General features: G+C 36.5%; 1 protein-coding gene across 1 annotated transcript in view; it reads right to left on the bottom strand.

Moving 5' to 3' along the window:
• LMNTD1 (lamin tail domain containing 1) overlaps positions 1 to 22,617 on the bottom strand; it is a 35,266-nt gene extending 12,649 nt beyond the window's left edge. Inside the window, exons 1-5 of the mRNA XM_058557401.1 lie at positions 22,529 to 22,617; positions 19,564 to 19,655; positions 16,614 to 16,812; positions 2,867 to 3,053; positions 2,194 to 2,313 (exon numbers count right to left, since the gene is read on the bottom strand). Coding sequence (XP_058413384.1) covers positions 2,194 to 2,313; positions 2,867 to 3,053; positions 16,614 to 16,812; positions 19,564 to 19,655; positions 22,529 to 22,617 — 687 coding nt within the window. The remainder of the gene's footprint in view (positions 1 to 2,193; positions 2,314 to 2,866; positions 3,054 to 16,613; positions 16,813 to 19,563; positions 19,656 to 22,528) is intronic.
• Between the last annotated feature and the right edge of the window lie 610 nt (positions 22,618 to 23,227).

Here is a 23,227-nt window from a genome sequence, read left to right as displayed (position 1 = left end):
ATGGAAAGGCAAGACCATGTGCAAAGGCCCTGTGGCTTGAAAGAGCAATCAAATACTGGATAGCAAAACAAGTAAAAGAAGGCCAGTGTGGTTAGAGAAGAGAGCATGGAAAACCATGGGGAGTGGTGAATTAGGGAGGAGGAAAGGGGCAAGACCACTATAGTTCAGGTCAAGTGGGTGAACTCTCTCTCATCCTGCTGCAGACTCTGGACAAGTGTTTTCTCCTCTAATGCTTTTCTTGATGTTCTCCTTTACAAAGTTGATATCTCTAACCTGGCTGCCATGCTCTGTGAACATACTGCTATGAAAGCATTGTTTCATTGTAATGCAATTATTTATTGTTACATACCAATTTCTATGGCTAGACTCTGAGTTTCCTGAGGACAAAAACCAGGCAATATTTTTGCTCTTTCCTCCAGCAACTAGCACAATGCTTGGCAGATACTAAATATATGTAAATATTTCCATACAAGTCAATCAATCAGGCTCAATCTTTCACTGGCAAACAGTTATTTGTATTTACGTCACCCAGCAGAAGTGGTCTGATTCTATATGTTCAAAGTAGCTCAAACCACTCAGTAAAAGGAGCAGTCTAAGTACAAAGTCTAATTCAGTTGTAGAAAATGACAATTTACTAAAATGTGCATTCCAGGAGCTTAGGGACCTGGTCTGTCTGGTAAAACACTCAGTGCCTGTAACAGTGTTCATACGAAGTAGAAACCCCAAACGTGTTTGCAGAGGGATAAACGTGATGAAAGGTCTGAAACGAGAATGCCTTCATCCTAATCTGGGTTTGCTAGTGATTTCTTATGAGGCCGAGTGAATAACTGAGATTGCATAGCCTTATTTTCCTCATCAGTGAAAATTATTGGAAGTATTATAAAATTCAGTTTGACCCCACAAAAATATCTAAGGGTGAATGAGAGAAGGCTGCAAACATCACATCTAGCGAGGGTTCGCTCCATCTGGCGACAACTGCTTGTTCTCACAGAAAGACACTAAATGGTGGCTCTTAATAAATTAGCAAGTCTATTCTAAAGGAATAGTCAGTCTAAGCATCAGGTATAACGGAGCAAGAAAGAAACTCGTAAGTCGATTCCGATCATCATATTGTGTGGATTAGTAGTTGTATGACATAGTAAGTTAGACTAGGGGTGAGGAAAAAAGGCAGATCGTTAAGAAAAATCTAAAGGATGATTTTGAAAAAGGAGTAACTTTTTTGTTGTAAAAAGAGATACCTTTAAATTTTACTTGTGTGTCTTTGGGCATATATTATGCTAATGTCATATCGAGAAAAAAGTAGAGTGAAAATATAAAATTATCAAATATTGGGAATGAGTTAAACAACGTTATTACTAATACACTTAATTTTATAGTGAATAAAGTATAGTCATTATAAATTAGAGCGTAGGTTTTTTCACTAGAATATTAGTCCCGGGGCAGGCCCCGTGGCTTGGTGGTTGGGTGCGGGCACTCCGCTACTGGCAGCCCGGGTTTGGATCCCGGGCGCGCACCAACGCACCTCTTGTCTGGCCATGCTGAGGCGGCGTCCCACATACAGCAGGTAGAAGGATGTGCAACTACGACATACAACTATCCACTGGGGCTTTGGGGAGAAAAAGGGAAAATGAAGAGGAAGATTGGCAATAGATGTTAGCTCAGGGCTGGTCTTCCTCAGCAAAAAGAAGAGGATTGGCATGGCTCTTAGCTCAGGGCTGATCTTCCTCCCCGCCACCCGAAAAAAAAAAAAAAGAATATTAGTCCCTTGAGAGCAGATTTCATGTCTTACTCTACGTTATATTCCCGACACTATTGCAGCCCTTAGAATAGAGGAGAATCTCAACAAATGTTTGAGAACTGAATAAATGAAAAGAAAAGGCCTGTATGTAGTTCCGTCCTTTCTTATCCTGCTCTTCACGCTAAATACCATAAATAAAATCCATCCTTGACTCTGAAATTTGAAATAGCTTCTTAGAAATATGGGCTATCAAAATGATTTTCACCAAATTGTAAGCAGCTCTTTGGCACTGGGAAGAGGTGCTGTTGATTTGCCTGACGTGTTATGACAGTTAGTGATGGTTCTATCCAAGCTTTTAAGGAGGGAAAAGTAATTGAGTGAGCTAAGAGGAGAAGGAGAATATAAGGAGAGCTATCCAATCTTTTAAAAACTATTGTTAAGAACTGGACACTGACTTCACCATTAGGTTTGCACAGGATTGTTGTACAATTCGGGCTTGTTGTAAACTTGTTTTGTTCCTTCCAAAGAAAATCTGATGGTGGCTGATGCTTTGCTTCAGATGCTGCTGCCCACACCTGTAAGAAAATAGTTTGTTAATGACCATGCCATTGGTGTTAACATAGTTTTGTAAATGTCAGAGGGTGATTGCAATGTATCTTTCTGAACAGATGAGGTTTCAAAATATAATAACTGTATAATATATAATGTCAAGCTGTGTGACACTAAACAGCCACTGTACGTGATTTAAAGGAAAGTAGCAGCAAGAGGGGAAAGCCTCCAGCGTCAGCTAATTACCTGTTCTTAAAGCAAACAATCACTTTTCTTTTCTTTTCTTATAAGCACTATGTTTGCTTAGTTTTAGGAACTTAAGTATTTCGTTTTAATAGTTAAATCATAAAAACAAAAAGTATTGGACAGTCAATTGAAGAAAGCTATGGAAATTTAATTGTGGGTATCAATTTACATCCAGAGATGCACAGTGGCACAATCAACCACCACCAACAAAAAATTACCTTTGACATGGAGATTGAGTGATGATGAGACCACCGGTCCCGAGCTGCAGTCTCACTGGGTAAATGAGTTCTTCCTGCACAATTCTAGTTCATAGTATTTCTATCTTATACTCACCGTTACTGTGGAATTGGCTTGCAGTATGATATTTGGAAGGAAACGGTACAAAGAGATTACTTGTCCATTCACATTTTGCTGGAGAATATGATCTCCAACATCCACTTCTTTGTCAAGGGAAGAGTTAACGAACTTCACGAATAAACCCTTGACATTCACTTCAGCTATTTTAATGTCTCCCAGAGCACTAGAAAATAAAACACTAGGATTATAAGGTGACTTCAGAGAAGCGTGTTTTTACATCACTTTAAGAACTGAATAATAAATATTCTTTGGAAGTTGTTCCTAAGGTGTATATTCTATTGGACAAATTCTATGTAGAAATAGTGTCTTTTGTAACCTAAGACAAATGGCTTGATCTCTTAGTTCTGTTTATCTGTGCAATAAAATTATCTATTTCACATAAAATAATTAAAGAAAACTTAAAAAGTGCTTTAGATGTCAAGGAATAATGCCATAGGAAGGTGTGATTATCATTATTTAAATTTCCTACTATTCATCATAACACCATTGAGACATGAAACCCTCAGTAGGTCAAGAGGAAAGTTGAATTTAGTTTAATTCTGATAAAGTTACTGGGAAGATTAATAGCAGCTATGTGCTTAAAAGAATTCTGCAAAGTTAAAACATTATACAAATATAAGATGGTATTTTTTTTTCCTTCTAGCATGTGTTGAGAGCTTAATATGCAGCAGGGGCTAGGTTAAGCATTTAGATATTAGCATTTTTCAGAGTATGAGTCACAACCTATTGGTATGTCATGAAATGCCTTTGGTGGGTTAGGGTCATCATTATAAAAATGAAATATATCCCTACCAATAATAGTAACCAGTACTTATTATGTGCCAGGCACTTTAAAAAGATTATATCTATATCTATATCTATATCTATATCTATATCTATATCTATATCTATATCTATACAATTTCATATCCACTATTCCAAAATCCAAAAGGGTCTGAAAAAACCAAAAACTTTTTAAAAAACACGTTTGAAGCAAAATCTGACCTAAATTCCTTTGATGGCAAAAACCTGATCTGAAACTGAGGTGAGGCTATTTATAGTTTTAATTCGTGGTTTATGTGAATATTCATATGTTTGCCTGTGGAAAGATTTTTTTTTTTTCCTTTTAAACATTGGGCTTTTTTTTTGTGAGGAAGATCAGCCCTGAGCTAACTTCCATGCTAATCCTCCTCTTTTTGCTGAGGAAGACCGGCTCTGAGCTAACATCTATTGCCAATCCTCCTCCTTTTTCTTTCCCCAAAGCCCCAGTAGATAGTTGTATGTCATAGCTGCACATCCTTCTAGTTGTTGTATGTGGGACGCGGCCTCAGCATGGCCAGAGAAGTGGTGCGTCGGTGCGTGCCCGGGATCCGAACCCCGGGCCGCCAGTAGCGGAGCACGCACACTTAACCACTAAGCCACGGGGCCGGCCCCTGGCTGTGGAAAGATTAATGTTTGATTTTGGATACTTCTCCAAGCCCTGATGGCGTGTTATGTAATATATGTTCTAGTCACTATATTACCTTCCTAAAATCTCCCAAATTCTGAGTTTAGAAACATGTAAGTTCCCAAATATTTTTGTAATATTTTGGTAAAGGCATTGTGGACTTATGATAACTCATTTAGTTCTTACAGTAAGGCTCCATATTCTTATTGAAGCCCACAATAAAAGAAATGAAGAACACTGTATTATCTCATTTAATTCTCACAAAAACCCAGTGAGACAGATACTATTTTTAGCCCCATTTTACAGACAAGGAAACTAAGGTTTAGAGAGATTAATTCCCAAATCCAAGGTCACTCAATAAATGGTAGTGCTTGTTCTTCTGTCTCACTCAGCTAGCAAAATCTCAAAGAGGTTTGATCCAACCATTCAGATTGTTTAGTATATACCCTGGTGGTTGAGCACTGCTAGAACACACACACACCCCCATATGCAAACACACACACACACACACACACACACACACACACAGATTGCTGCCACCAAATAAATGAGTGGTCTCCAACTATCCCTGGGCCCTTGGTGATTCCCTTAGTAATTGGCAGCAAGTTGTGTTCTTCACAAGCCAAGCCAGCACCTTCTGTCATTCCCTCAGCAATATTCAAATCTCTACCCCAAATTTCTAGCCTCACTCTCAGCAAATGATCTCACTAAGAAAATAGGGCCATTAGAGAGAATTGCATTTCCCTGCTTCCCACTTAGAAACAGGGTCACTCGTACCCACACCTACCTCTTCCCTGTTCCAGCCCACCTCATTGCAATGGAAGAGGGACCCTTCTCTCACCTAAAGTGAAACCCTCTGGTTACCACCTACTGAGGCTTTAGTGTCTCAGTCTGTTCACTGTTCTCCTTTAACACCAATCTCTCCCTCTAGACTGCCTCTTTCCTCCAAATATGTACATATCCTCGAAGTGCTACCACCTTAAAAAAGAAAAAAAACATCCTTCTCCAGTTTCCACTTCATACTGCCATCACAACCAAGCTTTTGGAAAGACTACATCACTAATTCTTCATCTCTTTTTCATTCCTCAATCCACTACCATCTACTTCTGCCTTAGACTAAGATAACCAGTGCCTTCTCAGTTGGTAAATTGAGCGGTAACTTTTCAATCTTTGTCTCTTTTTTTACTGAGGTGTAATTGACATATAACATTACACTAGTTTCAGGTGTACAACATAATGATTCAATATTTGTATACATTGTGAAATGATAACCACAATAAGTCTAGTTAAAATCTGTCACCATGTGTAGTTACAAATATTTTTTTTCTTGGGATGAAAAATTTTAAGATCTACTCTCTTAGCAACTTTCAAATATGTAATACAGTATAGTCACTATATTATATACTGTAGTATATATAGTATATATATATATAGTGTGTATATATACATAGTGTACATATATTATAGTCACTACAATATACTATAGTCACTATGCTGTACATTACATCTCCATGACTTATTTATTTTATAACTGGAAGCTTGTACCTTTTGACCCTCTTCACCCATTTTGCCCACCCCCCACCACCTGCCTCTGGCAACTGCCATCTGTTCTCTGTATCTATGAGTTTGGTTGTTTTTTTTAATTCCACATATAGGTGACATCATACTGTATTTGTCTTTCTCTAACTTATTTCACTTAGCATAATGCCTTTGAGGTCCATCTATGTTGTCACAAATGGCAAGATTTCATTTTCATGGCTGAATAATATTCCATTGTGTGTGTGTGTCTGTCTGTCTATCTATCTATCTATCTATCTATCTATCTATCTATATATCTCACATTTTCTTTATCCATTCATCAATGGACACTTAGGTTGTTTCCATATCTTGGCTACTGTAAATAATGCTGCAATGAACATGGGAGTGCATATGTCTTTTCAAGTTAGTGTTTTCATTTTCCTTGGATAAATACTCAGAAGTGGGATTTTTGGATCATATGGTAGTTCTATTTTTAATTTTTTGAGGAACCTCTACACTGTTTTCCATAGTGGCTGCACCAATTTACTTTCCCACCAGCACAGCCTTTGTCTTGATGTCTCTGTGGTATTTGCCTCTGCCAGATACGTCCTCTTGATTTGGAGCTCCTCTCCTTGTTTCCCCAAATCCATTATTTTCCTTCTATCAGTCTGGTTTCTCCTTTTCAGTCTCTTTTTCCAATTTCTCTTCCTTCACCCATCTCTCAGATGTTGATCCCTGGGATTCTGTCCTTAACTCTCTTTTATTCTCATCACACTCCATATATGTGATATCACCCATGAAGGGGGTTTCAATAACCATGAATACACTGACAACTGCTAAATTGAAATCTCTTGCCTAGACTTTCCTGCTGAGCTTCAGACCTATAGAAACAATTGACCACAAGACCCCAAAGACACCTCTAAATCAGGATGCCCCAAACTGAACTCATCATTTTGGAAGAATGAGAAACCTATTCCAGTGAATTTTATCACCATTTATCCTGTTGGCCATGCCTGAAAGTTCCATTACTTTCCTGTTCTCTTATCCTTCTTGCCTTATCTGGGACCAAGTTCTATTAATTCTACCTCTTTAGTATCTTCTATGTCCATCCTTAGTATCTCCTTCTCTCCATCCCTACTGCTGCTGTTTTCTTTAGGCTCTTATCAGCTCTGCGTGATGCTGTAACAGAGTCCTAACTGGTTTCTCCAGTCTTGCCCCCTCCTAACTATTCTCCATTTTGCTTCCAGAGCAATCTTTGTACAAAGATAAATCCTTCAATGTCTGATCATTTCCTTCCAGGGAAAAAGCCACCTTCACAGCATGGAAACAATGCCCCACATAATCTGCCAGCCTCTTTAATCTTTTTCCCTACTTCTTACCTTTGCTTAAACTGCAACCACAAAGAACTTCTCACAAGACTTGTGATAATCTGTGCCATTGCTTGCTTCAACCTCTGCCTACACATGTGCTACTCCCTCCTCTTGCCCCTTGCATCCTTACCAACACTTGAAATTTTAAAACTTCTTAATACTTTAAATATCATGGATACAAACTGGTATCTCATGTTATTTTAATTTGCTTTTCTCTGATTATAGTGCAGTTGAATAAGCTACTTTTGGCCACTCAGTTTTCTTCTTCTGTGAATTACCTGTTCATATCATTTTGTCCACTTCTATAGGGTTGTTTTTACATTTTATGATTGATTTATAGTATTTATAGTATCGCAGTTAAATATATACACATATTTTTGGAAGAAGAACAGTGTGGTAATAAATCAATATTACTCATGTTATTCTAAGTCTGCTATATTGGTGATAATTTGTTACGGCAGCAATAGAAAACTAACATATGCTTCTTATGAATTTTAGAATCACTGTGCTAGAAGTGTTGTCTTTAGTTTTGATCCCAGTGCCCTCACTGAAGATTTATTCCACAGTCTTCTGTTTTCTATTTTTCTGTTGATAAACCAACTACCAATCATTTTGTTTTTCCTTTGGAGGTAAATGTCCTTTTTCTCTCACTGACTAAGATTTTCCTTATGTCTTCTGTTTTAGAAGTTTTCCTACAATGTACCTAGGGTCATTTTTTCTGTCTTTTATCTTGATGGGAGTTGGTAGTGCTTCTTGTATCTGTGGCTTGATGTCTTTCATTAGTTTGGGAAAATTCTCTGCTGTATTTCCACCAATACTATTCTACCTCAATCTTTCCTCTCCTTAAGAGACGTCAATTACAAGTAGTTAGATTTTTAAAAAAATCTTTCTCTATTTGTCTTTATGCTTGTTTCTGTTTTTCTAATCTCCTTGCTCTCTATAATTCAGTCTGGATATTTTCTTCTGAGAATGTTCCAGTTTAACGATTCTGTCTTCTGTTGCATCAAATCTATTGTTAAACCCATCTACTTCTGAAACAATAATTTCTGTTATTGGATTTTTCATTTCTAGAATATTCTATTGATTCTTTTATTTTTCATTTCCAGTTCTATGCTAAAATTTTTACCTTATTACTTAATTCCTTGAATATTTTAGTCATTGTTATTTTAATTTTTTTAATTAATTAATTTATTTATTTCTTTTTCCCCAAAGCCCCAGTAGATAGTTGTATGTCACAGTTGCACATCCTTCTAGTTGCTGTATGTGGGACGTGGCCTCAGCATGGCCGGAGAAGTGGTGTGTCGGTGCGCGCCCAGGATCCGAACCCGGGCCACCAGCAGCGGAGCGCGCGCACTTAACCGCTAAGCCATGAGGCCAGCCCGTCATTGTTATTGTAAAATCCCTGTCAAATAAATACAATATCTGGATCACCTGCACGTGTGTTTCGTGTCCATTTTTAATCTTAGTTTTTGCTCAACTTTTATTGGTCAACTTGTTATTGAGTCAACTTGTTATTTTTGACTTAGTGCTAGTGTTACAGATAAGAAACTGCAGAGATAATTTAAGGCTTTGTATAATATTTTCTCAATCCAGAGAGGACTTACTTTAGCTTCTGGCACTCACCTAAACTGGGGGAAAATCACTTTAATCCAATTAGGGTGTGAAATGGTTTGACACTAGGCTGCGGCCCCAATGAGGCTGCTCCCTTTTGAATACAGCTTTACTATTGGGTGTACTCTTCAAAGTTTCAAGTGAAAGCCTGGAGTGTTTATCAGTGACCCTCCTTCTTGACAGGCCCTGAATGCTAATTTTTTTCACCTAGTCCCATGAGCCTGTCAAAGTCTCTGATTAACTTCTCAGTCTCTTTAGCTGCTACTTTCAAACTGACAACTGTTTTGAGGAGAAAAGTGGCTCCAAATGCCAGGCTATCACTCTGAGTTTCCTCTCCTAGAAGAGGAATTGTGAGAATAAAGGATGTAAACATCTATGGAACCTCAATATACACTATCAAACTGCCTTCAAAATAGTGGTCTCGCTTTATACTCCCACTGCATTGTATGAGAATTCCATTTTGTAGAGGTTCACTTTTGAGTAATTTATATACCTATTTTTTTCTTTTGCATTACCATCATGGTTCTTACTAAATTGTGGATATAACATTTTACTCTTCTTTGACATCCCTACAATTCCTGTATGACATCATCATCCTACTGTTATTGAATTCTCTGTGGGATGTTTTCATTTGTTGACAGAATACCTTTTTTGTTTTTTAGACTTGCTTTTTCTGCCTGGGGTGATGAGCATTAGTTTGACTTTTGCTTTTAAATAGACAAGACCCTAGAATAGCTCAGTTATCCCTTTGTTATCATACTTGTCCTTGAATATGTACAATTGCTCTTCATAAATCTTTCATTGTCCAAGTAAACTGGTTATTCATTGATCTTAAATTTTTATTTTATGCACATAAGTAGAATAAATTAGCTTGTCCGAAAGAAGAAATAACATTGTCCATATCAGGGCTAGTCACTTCATTTGCCTTCCTTTTGATATAAGGCCAAAAGCTGTAGGAAAATATTTCATACAATACATGGAAATTCACAGAGGCAGGGCTGTTAATCTGCTATCACACAGCCTTTAGTAGTTATCTTTTTTCTCTTCCAAATAAGCCTTACCATTTTTCTTTAGCAGGAAAGTGAATTGGGACCTCTGCTTGTATGGCTGAGAGTACAGAGTGATGTGCCCATCACTCTGTCAGTAGCCTTTGCGTGGGCTTGATTTGTCAAGAGATTGAAGAGACATATGGCTGTGTCACTTTTTAAGAAACAACCACTTTCTATTATTTAAGCTGAATTGTCTAGTTGTCGGGTTCTCCTTGATAACTCCATGCTACTTATCTGCCTTTAGGTTTCTGCTACTTTAAAGTTTGCTAAAATTATCTTTAGAGTTTCGGTTCTTCCAATACACATCTATCTAACATTCTTTACACAGATTGTCATCTGTATTTATAGTTTGGTGGGGAGGAGGGGGGAACTGGTGAGAGGATGCAGCATTTAGGACCTACTAAGTTTATAAAAGGCAAACTTGGAAAGACTCAGGGAACTTGATTCAGTCCATTGGTACTACAAAAGAAAAGTTTTGGTGATAGATCCTTAATGTAAAAGAGAGGTAAGTTAGTACATCACTATTACTAGGTTCTAAGTCATCCAAGGGAAGAATAAATGGGACTTAGTCTAAATGAGAATCTTTTGGGAACATGAGTAGATTTGTAACACTGAAAGATGTTTGGGATCAGAACTATTCATGTAGTTATCATTATCTTGGTGAGGCCCATCTCAGTCCACAACTTACTAACATCCTGACTCTAGACTTATAGATTGCAGTATTACCTGGGGGTAGAGATGGAGGATGGGTAGGACAGTAGCCTTCTTAATATAGATTGGTCAACCCTAGGCATCTAGAACTGACCTTGCAGCTAAGATGTGATCTTAGATGTAGGGAGAAAGATCATGCATAACTAGTGAAAATTCTAATAAAGTCTCTACCTTGTTTCTTTTTTGCCTACTAACTCTTTTTTCCTCCTGCTAGAAGATATTAAACATCCCTAAAAATCTGGAAAAAATATATGAACCAATGTTTTTCAAGATATTGGACATTGACCAATGAAGAACAGTGATCCCTGAGAGACAGGAAACAAATGAGATGAGCCTTAAAATTTCCCCAGATTATTGCCTTGAGAGAGTTTCCAGGCTGCATTATAGAGAGGGGAAGCCAGGTAGAGCCTGGTGAATTCTCTGACTTGAGGCGATGGAGCTGAGAGCCTGGGGAGACCAAGGTGGCAAGAGGTCACAGGCAGAGTATTGGAGAGGAGATTGCTGCATAAAGAGAGAATTCTGGAGATTTTCAGAGGGTTTCTTTTGAGTGTTCAGCAGAGGATTGATCAGCACATGCATCTGAGTAAACTCTCCAAGACTAGAGAAAAAGACCATTTGAAAGGGTTAGGAAGAACAGTACTCAGAACTCCCACAGGATCAGGAAGAGGGCCTATTCCCATCAGCCAGACTGAAAAACCTCATAATTCATGGGGCATTGGGTAGAGTACTCATAGAGTCTTGCCTCAATAGTGAGGAATAATTAGCCGTGGAGTAGACATTGCTCTGCCACCACCTAACGAATTTTAAAAACAAGTCCCAAAAGGCTCAAAGTATTTCCAAGTATCTTAATTTCATTACAGAACAAAGCTCAAGAATGTTTATAGGAATATAAAAATATTCCAGCACCCAAACAAAGTAAAATTCAAAATTTCTGACATCTAATAAAAAATTACCAGGCATGCAAATACATTGGAAAATCCAACCCATAATAATGAGAAAAATAAACAAATCAAAACTGACCCAGAACTGGCAAAAATATTAGAAATTGCTTAAAAGGAAAGTTCCTTGTAACTGTATTCTGTAAGTACAAAAAGCTAGAGTAAAGATTGAACATGATAAGTAGAGACATGGTTGAGATGAAAAATACACTGGATGGGATTAACAGCAGATTAATCATTGCAGATGAAAAGATTAATGTACTCGAAGGTATAGTAGTAAATATTATCTGAAATGAAACACACTAACCAAAAGGGAAATTAAGAAAACAATCTCATTTACATTAGCAACAAAAAGAGTAAAATACTTTGGTATTAATTTAACCAAAGATGTGAAAGGCTTGTAAACTGAAAACTATATGACATTGATGAAGGAAACTTAAAAAAGACACAAATAAATGAAAAGACATTCCATGTTTGTGGATTGGAAGATCTAATATTGTGAAAATGTTCATCCTACCCAAAGTAATCTACACATTCAATGCAATCCCTGTCGAAACCCAATGACATTTTTTTACAGAAGTTGAATGAACAATCCTGAAATTCATAGGGAACCACAAAAGACCCAAATACCCAAAGCAATCTTAAGCAAGAAGAACAAAGCTGGAGGTATCATACTTCCTGACTTCAAATTATGTTACAAAGCTAAAGTAATTAAAACAGTACGGTACTGGCATAAAAACAGACATATAGACCAATGGAACAGAACAGAGAACCCCAAAACAAACCTATGCATTTTTTTTATTATATAAGTTTCAAGTGTACAGTATTATAATTCAACATCTATATACACTACAAAACGATCACCACCACAAGTCTAGTTACCATCCATCACCATACAGTTGACCCCCTTCGCCCATTTCACTCAAGTTGTATATCTTAAAAAAAACTGAAGGAAGAACACATCACAAACAGATGCATACTACAAGGAATGGTAAAAGAGGTCCTTTTCAGATAGTAGGATAATTTTACTGATGAAAACATGACTTACAGACAAAAAAAAAAAGGCACTGAAAAGCAGTGAAAATATATAAGGATAAATATATAAGATATTTCTCTTGTCATTTAAATTTCTTTTAAAATTTGATTATTTAAACAAAAGTAATTATGACGTATGGAATTTATAAGATATGTAGAAGTCAAATATGTGACAGCAAAAGCACAATGGCTGAGAGGAGAGAAATAAAAATATAGTATTGTAAGGCTCTCACATTATATGTGAAGTGGTGTAATAACATTTGAAGGTGGTCTGTGATGGGCTCCAGATGTATCCTATAAACCTGGAAGGAACCCCTAAAATAACAGTTATAGCTAATCAGCCAACAATGGAGATAAAATGGAATCATCAATAATAATTAATTCAAAAGAAGCCAGGAAAAGACGACAAAGAGAACAAAGAACAGTTGGGACAAATAGAAAACAAATAGCAAGATAGTAGACAATCTTAACCATATTAACAATTACCTTAAATATAAATAATTTAAATACTCAAATTAAAAGACAGAGAATGTCAGATTGGATAAAAGAGCAAGTCCCAACTACATGCTACCCAGAAAACATTCACTTTAAATATAAAGACATAAATAGTTTTAAAGTAAAAGGATAGAAAAAGATATACCATGCTAACATTAGTAAAAAGAAAGCTGAAGTGGTTATATTAATGTCAGACATAGTATATTTCTGAGCAAAGAATAATGCCAGAGATAAAGATATAGATTGATGTAAAGATCGATTCATTAAAAGGATGTAACAATCCTACATGTTTGTGCACCTAATAACAGAGCTTCAAAATACATGAAGCAAAAAATGATAGAACTGCAAGGAGAAATCAACAAGACTACAATTACAGTCAGAGATTTTAACAGCCTTTTCTCAATAATTGATAGAACGAGTAGACATAAAATCAGCAAAAAGACAATAGAGTTAACACCATCAACCAATTTGACCTGATCGACCACTCAACAACAGCAGAATATACATTTTTTGTAAGTGCACCCAGAACACTTACCAGGATAGACAATAAAATATGTTCTTTGACCATTATGGAATATTTTTAGAAATCAATAATAAAAAGATATCTGCAATATTATTGGAACTAGAAAATCTGTAAAATATTTGGAAAGTAAATAATACACTTCTTATTATTCAAAGATCAAAAAAGAAATGAAAATGGAAATTTGTAAATATTTTTTAATTGAATGAAAATGAATATAGAACATATCAAAATTTGTAGGATGTCACTAAAGCTGTACTTAGGGGAAAAGTCATAGTATTAAATGCTTATATTAGAAGAGAAAAAGGTATTAAATCAATGCTTTCGCTTCCACCTTGAGAAACTAGAAAAAGAAAAGCAAATGAAACCTAAAGTAGGCAGAAGAAAGGGAATATAAATCAGAATGGAAATCAATGAAATAGAAAACAAAAGCAAAAATATTTAGCGAAAATCAATGAAACCAAACACCAGTTCTTTGAGATGGTGGATAAAACTGATAAGGTTTGGGCAAGACTGATCAGGAAAAAGAGAGAAGACACATATGACCAATATCAGCAATAAGAAATGTGACATCACTACAGATTCTATAGATTCTAAAAGGATAGTAAGGGAATATTAGGAACAACTTTATGACAATAAATTTGACAACTTAGATGAAATAGACAAATTCCTTGAAAAACACAAACTACTCAAGTTCACACAAGAAAAAAAGAGATAACCAGAATATCCTGATATCTATTGTAAGGAAATAGATTTAGGGGCCGACCCGGTGGCGCAAGCGGTTAAGTGCGCGCGCTCCGCTACAGTGGCCTGGAGTTCGCCGGTTCAGATCCCGGACGTGCACTGATGCACTGCTTGGCAAGCCATGCTGTGGCAGCATCCCATATAAAGTGGAGGAAGATGGGCACGGATGTTAGCCCAGGGCCAGTCTTCCTCAGCAAAAAAAGAGAAGGATTGGCAGATGTTAGCACAGGGCTGATCTCCTCACACACACACAAAAAAGAAATAGATTTATAGATAAAAACTTTCCTGCAAAGAAACTCCAAGCCCAGATGGCTTCACTGATGAATTCTATAAAACACTTAAGGAAAAAATAATATTACTTCTACACTAACTCTTCTAGAAAATGAGAAGAGAAGGGAATAAATCTCAACTCATTCTATAAAGCGAGCATTACCCTCATACCAAAGCAGACGAAGACATTGCAGGAAAAGAAAACTACAGACCAATATTCTTCACAAATACAGATGTAAAACTTTGAAACAAAATTTTAGCCAATCAAATTCAACAATATATTAAAAGGATAAACATTATGACCAAATGAGGTTTATTTCAAGAGTTTAGAGTTGCTTTAACATGAAGGAAAAAAATATGATCATCTCAATAGATGTATAAAAAGCTTTTGACGAAATCCAATTCATATATTCATCAGCACAGATTAAATATTCTGAATCACAATCCTGTCACTCTTTTGTTTAAAACTTTCCCATTGCTTTCCATTGCCCATAGTGAAGTCCACATTCCTGTCTGGTATTCAAGGCTCACTGTGATCTGACCCCAGCCCTGGCCCCTACAGCCCTGTTACACCTCTTCATGCACTGCTCAGTGTAGCCATGTTGTAAAATGCCTTGTACTCGATCTTAGCTTTTCTGCTTCCTTCACTATGTTTATGCTGCTCCCTTGCTCTAGGCTAGTGGTTCTCAACCCTAGCTGTGCATTATAATTACCATAAGATGTTTAAAGAGCAAAAAATGATGCCCAATTCTACGACTAGAAATTCTGACTCAAAGAGTCTGGGGTATGGTCAGGACATTAAAAACTCCCCAGGTGATTCAATTGTGTAGGTTGAGAACTAATGGTCTAGGATGTTCTTATAGTCTCCAAATTTGCATATCCAAAATTTACTTACCTTTCCAAGATATTCTAAATGATAACTCCTTCACGAAATCTTCCCAGATCATTCTCTGCTGGAAGAAAGCTCTCCTCTGAATGCCTCGATACTTTATTTGCCTCTCTCGAGCCTTACCTGCAGGTCTTCCCTGATCTATCTGAGTGAAAGTTCTTAAAACCATATTCACAAGTCTTTTTTTGAATTATTGCCCCAGATGAGTCATCATTTTTAACATAGTAGGTACTGAGCGAATAATTTGATGAAGTGTTTTTAGATGGTTGAGAAAACACTTAGGTATCCACTACAGTTAAATGGTCATAATGGTTGATTTTAGGAAATCTGGCTTAACGGACCTAATTGTCTGACCCTCAACTCTGGCTAACAACATCTTTTAGCCCTCTAACAACCTGTGTTTATTACTAACAATTCACAATTCAATCTGTTGTTCATGCAACAAGAAAAGCAGGGTTAAGTAAATGTATACGTGACTCAGCTCTTTTATTTTAGTTCTAATATCAACTTTCTTCCTGATCAATTCTTTTTGCCATAGATACTAACAACCATAAAAATGGATCAATGAGGGGCTGGCCCCGTGGTGTAGTGGTTAAGTTTGTGCACTCCACTTTGGCAGCCCGGGCTTCACAGGTTTGGATCCCAGGCGCAGACCTATGCACTGCTTATCAAGCCAGGCTGTGGCAGGCGTCCCACATAAAATAGAGGAAGATGGGCACAGATGTTAGCTCAGGGCTAATCTTCCTCACCACAAAAAAAAAAAAGGATCAATGAGTTAAAAGTCTACCTTTCTCTTTCTGTGTTGAACTCGAGAGCCTAGTAGAGGAAAAAAAGATACTAAATCCATCTGAATGATTTGCCAATAATAAAAAAGCTCCTTGAATAATTGAGTATATTTTATTTGTAGGGATTATGTAGTTCTGTTTTCTCTGGCATCTTTGAAGAATTAACACTCCTTGTTTGGTTCCCTAGAAAGTTGTATTGATTCCTTTTAGCTGCTCAGAACATGAAACAATTATATTTCAATCAATTGCTTAGGGTTTTAGATGAAATCATGGATCTAACAAAAGACTGGAACTTTATTTCCTACTGATTTGTTGCTCCCACCACAACAGAAGATACTAAATAGTTCAAATAGAATATGTACCTGGATCTAGAGGAGCCCACTTCTTCAAGAATCATAGAAAAGTGCTTCCAAGTTTTCTCGGCATGGAATGAGCGTGCAATAAGTTTCTTTGAATCACCAAACAAAGATAGGAAATAATCCTCTCCTTCCCCAGTCACAGCTGGCTCAGGAGCAAGGACTGACAGAGGCTGTTTCTTTGGAATTATGGAGCTGTCAACTCCTTTCAAAGAAACCAAAGAGGGAAGCAACAGAGAGAGAAGTAAATAAAAGGACATTACCCAAAGCCACTCTCTTTATTCTTTGCTTCTGCAAAACTATATTAGTTATACATTTTACTGTTACTGTCAAACTCAATGAGGATAGTTAAAAGCTTTAAACCAAAGTCTATAAAATAATCAGTAAGTGATTATTTTTAGTGACACTCAATTCCTAGAGGTTATTTCAGTTATCTTAAACTATCAATTATATCATCAGAATAATGACTGTTCAACTGATTATTTATTTGTCCTAGAAGCATCATAAATTTTTGAGTAGGTAAAATATTTGTCTCAAATTTGGATATGTTATATATAAACACAACTTTATTCTAGTTCATCTTAGCTATTCTCCTCAAATTACTACCCATAAATTAAAGCTTTTCAAATGAGTCATTTTCTACCAATGGTTAGTACTTCTGCCAGGAAAAGACTTAAGTTTCCTCTAATCAACTAAAATACTTTATTAGAAAGATAAAGTAATGCTTAATCAGATTTGGGTATCCTTTTGGAAATTTGCTCTTTTAAAATTCTTACCACTATGATTCAAATATGAAATAGGTTTCAAGATTTTGCATAGAGAGAACCATACTGGATAAATCTAATGATGTGTTTGTAAAGAGAGACTAACACTAAAGAGAGGCATCATGATAAGTGGATAGAGCAATGCATCTTGGATTTAGACAGACCTGCAATTGTATCCCAGCTCTGCCATTTACTAAGCGAACTGATTTAAACTTTCCAATTCTCAGTTTTCCTGAACCTAGAATAGGGATAATACTACGTTGTGTAAGGCGATGTGAGGATTGAAGACAATGTAGGTAAGTGTCTAGCACAGTGTCTGGTATGTAGCAGGTACTCAATAAATGATAGCTATTATTGTAGTACAGAGGCTTTGGTTAATGTGACTCTGGGTCCAAAATCATCAAAGGATTAAGACAATCTAGAGTTTTTTTTAATATTCTTGTATCTTTAATAAAACCAAAGCAAGGTGATAGATGGAAAGTAATAAATGCGTAGTTCCTAAAGAGGATTCCTTAAAGTGTTTTGTTTAGAAGAAATATTTGGAATTAAATTAGTTCATTCTCAGTCAAGTGTTTACTTAACCCTTAAATTCCCTTGGGGAAGGAGAACATATAGCATACTTTTTAACAGCTCATCCTGAGGGATGAAAACTTTTGTATTCTAAAAGGAAAAGAGACACATTAATTTTAGTCCCAGTTGTTATTTCATCTAAAGGAAATGAACCAATGCAACAAGTCTCAGCAGACCCAGACATCTATCTACAGAAGCAGAATCAATAGGTACTGAAGGAGAAGACTACATCTCAGCTCAAGTCTCATCTTGCAAGGGGAAGCCAATATATTTTGTTTTATCCCCCTAATACTAGTAGTTTTCACAGTTTAACTGAAATATGCCATGATGATACAGTGCCAAAGGATGGAAAATATTCCCTCCTTAGATCTAAAGTTTGTATTTGCAATTTTAAACATATGGATTTTGGTCATTGCTAATGGTCAGTGTGAACTTAGGAGGCTTCTTTGAAAAATGTATCTCAGGCATACAAACAACGAAGCACAGGGAATATGACAATAACGGCAGCAGGTCAAAATCCTACTGTGTCCTACATATAACACTGTGTCAAAGGCTTAGGAAAATACCAGAAACAAAATGAAATATAGATAAGAAGCAGCCAGGCTGTAAATGTCCACAGAATAGAGGAAAACGGAGGCATCAAGTAGTCGTGTGTGTGTGGGTGCTACCAATTTTGAAACTTGTTAGTTGACTGGCAACTGAAATACAGACCCCAAATCTAGCCTTTTCTATGAGAAGGTGCTTACCAATATGTTCAGATTCACAACTAAGTCCTTTGAGTACTTACACTGTGCTAGGTGATTTTCATAAATATCTCATTTAATCCTTAGGATAGCCCTATGAAGTTGATATTTTAATCCCCATTTTGCGGTTGTGGAAAATGGAACTCTGAGATGCTAAATACCTCACCTAATGTCTCACACTGTAGGGAGTAGAAAGGTAGTTTGGACCTAGGTCCTTTGTTTCCAAGGACAGTGGTCTTTTTAGTAAATCGTGATCATATACCCTCAAAGTTCCCTAAACAAGGTAAGGAAGAAACATCCTATAGCGTGCGTATTGCTGAATGCATTGTTGACAACTGCCAAAACTTTACTTCTTCCTACCATAGTACTGTTTTCATTTTCCTCTCCTCCAAATTCTGTATTGTTTCTCCCTTTTCTCTCCACAACTTTATTGCCTACTTTATTTTTCTTCCTTCTCTTACCTATCTGTCTCTTTCTTACTTAAGCCATAAGTCTCCTAAAGGCACAAAATACACAAGACATTGCTTAATCTTGCTGGTAGCGTCCAGAGGAAGGGCAGTTAAGGATACACGTTAGAATTTTAATTATCTAGCAACTCTAGAGCATCCAGGCAGTCAACCCATGAGCGATTATGATAATTCAAGATATTTTAATCACGGGGGTGATATATTTGGCCACATACATTTATGTGACCTGAATATGACTCCAGTGCTAGGATCAATGGTGACCATAGTCAACTGTCTCTGCATATGACATTAAGAAATTAGTATTATTGGAGATAAATAATAAAACATCATTCTGGCTTCCAGGCACATAAAGAATCTATCGAACTATATACTTTATAAATAGTCTAAAACTTTTGGTACATGTTTTGCTTACCCAAGCTCTTTTCTGATCGGGAACGGCTCACTATGATAGATTTAAGAGACTTTTTTCCAATTGTTGATATAGTTTCTCCACTAAAATGAGGGCTAGACAGAAAGCAACTGAGAAGCATTTCATGAGATAATGACCGTGACAATGGCAGTGTTGTGGTATCTGAATCTGTCGTCGTTGGAAAAAAATGTACTAAAGATCGCTGTGTCTTTGGGAGATCGTCATGTGTATCTTCTCTTCTGGGTACAAAAATCAGCATAATAAACTAAGTAAGAAAGTCAAAATTAATAGACTATGAACATAAGAAGCTTAAACTATCATTATTACCCAGAGTTCTGCTTTTCAAAGGTATTATGCCTCTAACATAAGCACAAGAACATCTTATATGTTCTACAATCTAAATAAAACACTTTAGTGTCAAGTCAAGACATGCTTTTCTTTTTTCTACTTAAAAATCAATAAATCTCTACTGTAGATGGTTTTAAGAAAGTGTAAAAGTAGAAAGAAGAAAGTAAAAATCACCATAATGCCACCAACCAAAAAATTTACCATTTCCTCCCAAGCTTTTAATGCATTTTTTACTCAAAGCTGAGGCTGTATAAACCATTTATATCCCACTTTTATTACATCATATTTCCCCTTTCCACTAACATAAAAAACATTATTATAATTCTTGTTTAATATATCATTTACTACACTTTTTTCCTTTAATTCCTGCTGCTGCTTAACTAATTTTCCTATATTTATAAAGATTCTAGAGTTAATGTCTGCTTTCAAATACACTTTTCAAGTAACTATAAATACAATACACGTGTATATGTGCCTGTGTACTTGTGTTTGTGCGTGTGACTGTTGAACAGCAGAAAAGAGGGAGAAGAAAGATGTAATTTCCAGGCATTATTTTTATAAGTAAATCTTACTATGAACAAAGATTTTCTTTCTTTCTTTTTATAAATATAAAAGCATTTGTTAACTAGTGCACAACCATTTAAACAAAGTCCCTAAACTACCGTACACTTATTTCACAAGTAAACCAATTCTCATGGCGTGGCTCGTGAAAAGGCTTATGACAGCTCCATTTTATGAGTCACATTGAGACTCAGTAACTTCAAAGCAATTCGTGTGTGTGTGTGTGTGTGTGTGTGTGTGTTTAATGCTTGAATTGTGAACAAGGTCCTGGAGTCCAAAACCCTCTAGCTCTCTGAAAAACCGCATAAATGGCCAGCTCTAGCACCCTCTTTCTGGGGGCCACATGTCTATCCACTATAAATTAGGAGCTAAGTATTTTGCCTCCATGGATTGTCTTTATTTTGATCTCTTTGTTTTCCAGAGTTCCTGTGAAGTTATTTCAGCCAGTTTTCTGTTTGTTTTGTTTCAAGTGTTTCCATAAGGAAACAAGGCCCTGGAGCTTCCTCATCTGCCATCTTGCGACGTCAGTCTCGATCTCTTTGTTTACCAAGGGGTGTTCACAATCATTTTGTTCTACAATTTGTAAGTTCTTTCATCAGACAGATTATATCTGGAGAGCTTTGTACTCAAAATCACATTTCTCTAAATGTACCTGTCAGAAGGCACAGGCATCTCAGGCAATTTTTTTTAATATAATTAAATGTCATTTGCTTTGAAAACTGCATTAGGACTAACCCAGTACTTATTAGGCTTGAGCATTTGCCATTCTGCTGACACCCCGGCACTTGTCTTTGTCTGGAAAGCTCTAACCCATGAAGATACGCTCTTGAGTACGACTGTGGTGCTGGTGCAAAGGAGACTATAGAGGTCGATTGTCAAATTACAAATATTTCATCTCTGTCCAAAATGAGACAGCATCATATGACATGACTTCTCCCTGACACTGGCTGAAATAAGCAGGAAAAGTAATTTCTCTTTTAAAGTTCCATACATCTGGGTTTCATTACAAACTGGCTATATCTTTTCAGTATGTTCATTTTATAAGCTCCAAATTTTTTTCTTCCTCCAGTAAAACAATAGCATTTCCAAATAAATTTCATTCCAAAAGAGATTCCCAATAAGCCTTCACAAACATGATCAAAGATATCTTGCCTAGGGCCACAGGGTATTCTATTTTTGTAGTTGAACAAGAAATTTCTAATGACTGCACACCTTTGGAAGAACTGAAACATGTCAGAAAGAGATCTGTGTGATGTAGACCATTATCTGAACCCTGCACTCACTGACCTATTAGACTTCTTTTGGAAGATGACAGAATTTTCCTAGTGCTTAGTTAACTTTTCCTTTAGCATATGGAATTTTCCAAGCCCCTGCTTGTTATTTTGGTTCCTCTGTAATTAATTAGCACTAAACCAGGGGTGGTTATAAAAACTCAATTCCAGCATTTCAGTGTCATTTTGGGAGGTGCTGCATTGGTAATCCTGACAACAGTCATTTCTCAGATGACTTCTAAGAACAAATATTTAAAAAGTGAGTTTGAACTAAACAGTAAACACAGGACATCTAGATGCAAAGTAACAGTAGCTTTAAATTATGTATACTCAATACTAGAAGTCATTTTTTAGAAAACATTGGAAAACTAATGCTAATGCTTTAGTTGATAGAATGATTTACATTAGTAGTTAAAATAGGGCGTTGTAGTCTTTATTTAACATCTTCACAGACATTTCCAAAACCAAAATTCGCTAGCAGTTCTTTGTCCCCAGGTTAGTAAAGTAGTTCTAATGAAATTGTCTGCAAATTGCCTTGACGTGTTAGATATGAGCTTTGGCATCTCAACCAGGTCTGATGTGATGGAGATCTGTCTAGGTGAATTGTTATATTACTCAAGGACTGGAACCTTATAAAACAGTGGCTGGGGAAATAGTTGTATGTTATAGTTCATTAATTTCAGAAAATTTGTGAAATCGATTCTAGTTCTAACACTTCATAAGATGTTTTGAAACAAGAGGTCAAGTACTCTATCATTATCCTCTCCTCTCCTTTGTGTCATTCTTACCGTGCTTGATTGTCCGTTTTCTCTTCCTGCTCATGGACGTCAGTCTGTAGGGCCACTGAGGGTTCCTGAATGGCTTGTATGTCTTTCATCTTGGCTAGAAGAGAAGTCTCTTTTCTTTCCTGCGAAAACAAATCATGACATTAGGCAATGAATATAGCTGAGGTTCAAGGCAGATTCTCTTTCAAGTGACCTCACCTGTTAATCTACCTTAAAGCATCTGCCAGATTTAATGATTTCTTTACCAAGCTGTTGACAAAACCAAGATTCTAATGGGAATATGTAAGTACTGACATAGCCAATGCTGATATTGGCTAAGGATATTAGACAAATCAAGGTGAAAGTATGTAGCATTCACTGGAATGAGCTGAAGAGGTAGGGCAGTAACCCAGCAAAGCCACCTTTGTGACTACAACTTTCACATCTGGCCAACACTGCCTGTTAGAACACTATGAGGTAATGTCTCCATAGTTACAAAGTTCCAGTCTCTGAGCAGCTACCATGTTGATGCTGCACCTGCTTTGCAGTTTGCAGACATTAAATAATGTAACTTGCTTTTGAGAGACCCGTATATCCCACCAGACAAACTTTGCCACCCAAATGTTTGATACCCTGTTTTGGATTTCTGAAGGTCAAGGTTAGTACGTGAATATTGGGGGAATTAATCACTGTTTTTAATTGTTTATTTAAAAATTGTTTTTT

Source organism: Diceros bicornis, chromosome 17 (genome assembly GCF_020826845.1).
Source record: "Diceros bicornis minor isolate mBicDic1 chromosome 17, mDicBic1.mat.cur, whole genome shotgun sequence".
Taxonomy (NCBI): Eukaryota; Metazoa; Chordata; class Mammalia; order Perissodactyla; family Rhinocerotidae; genus Diceros; species Diceros bicornis.
This window is presented reverse-complemented; position numbering and strand designations above follow the sequence as displayed.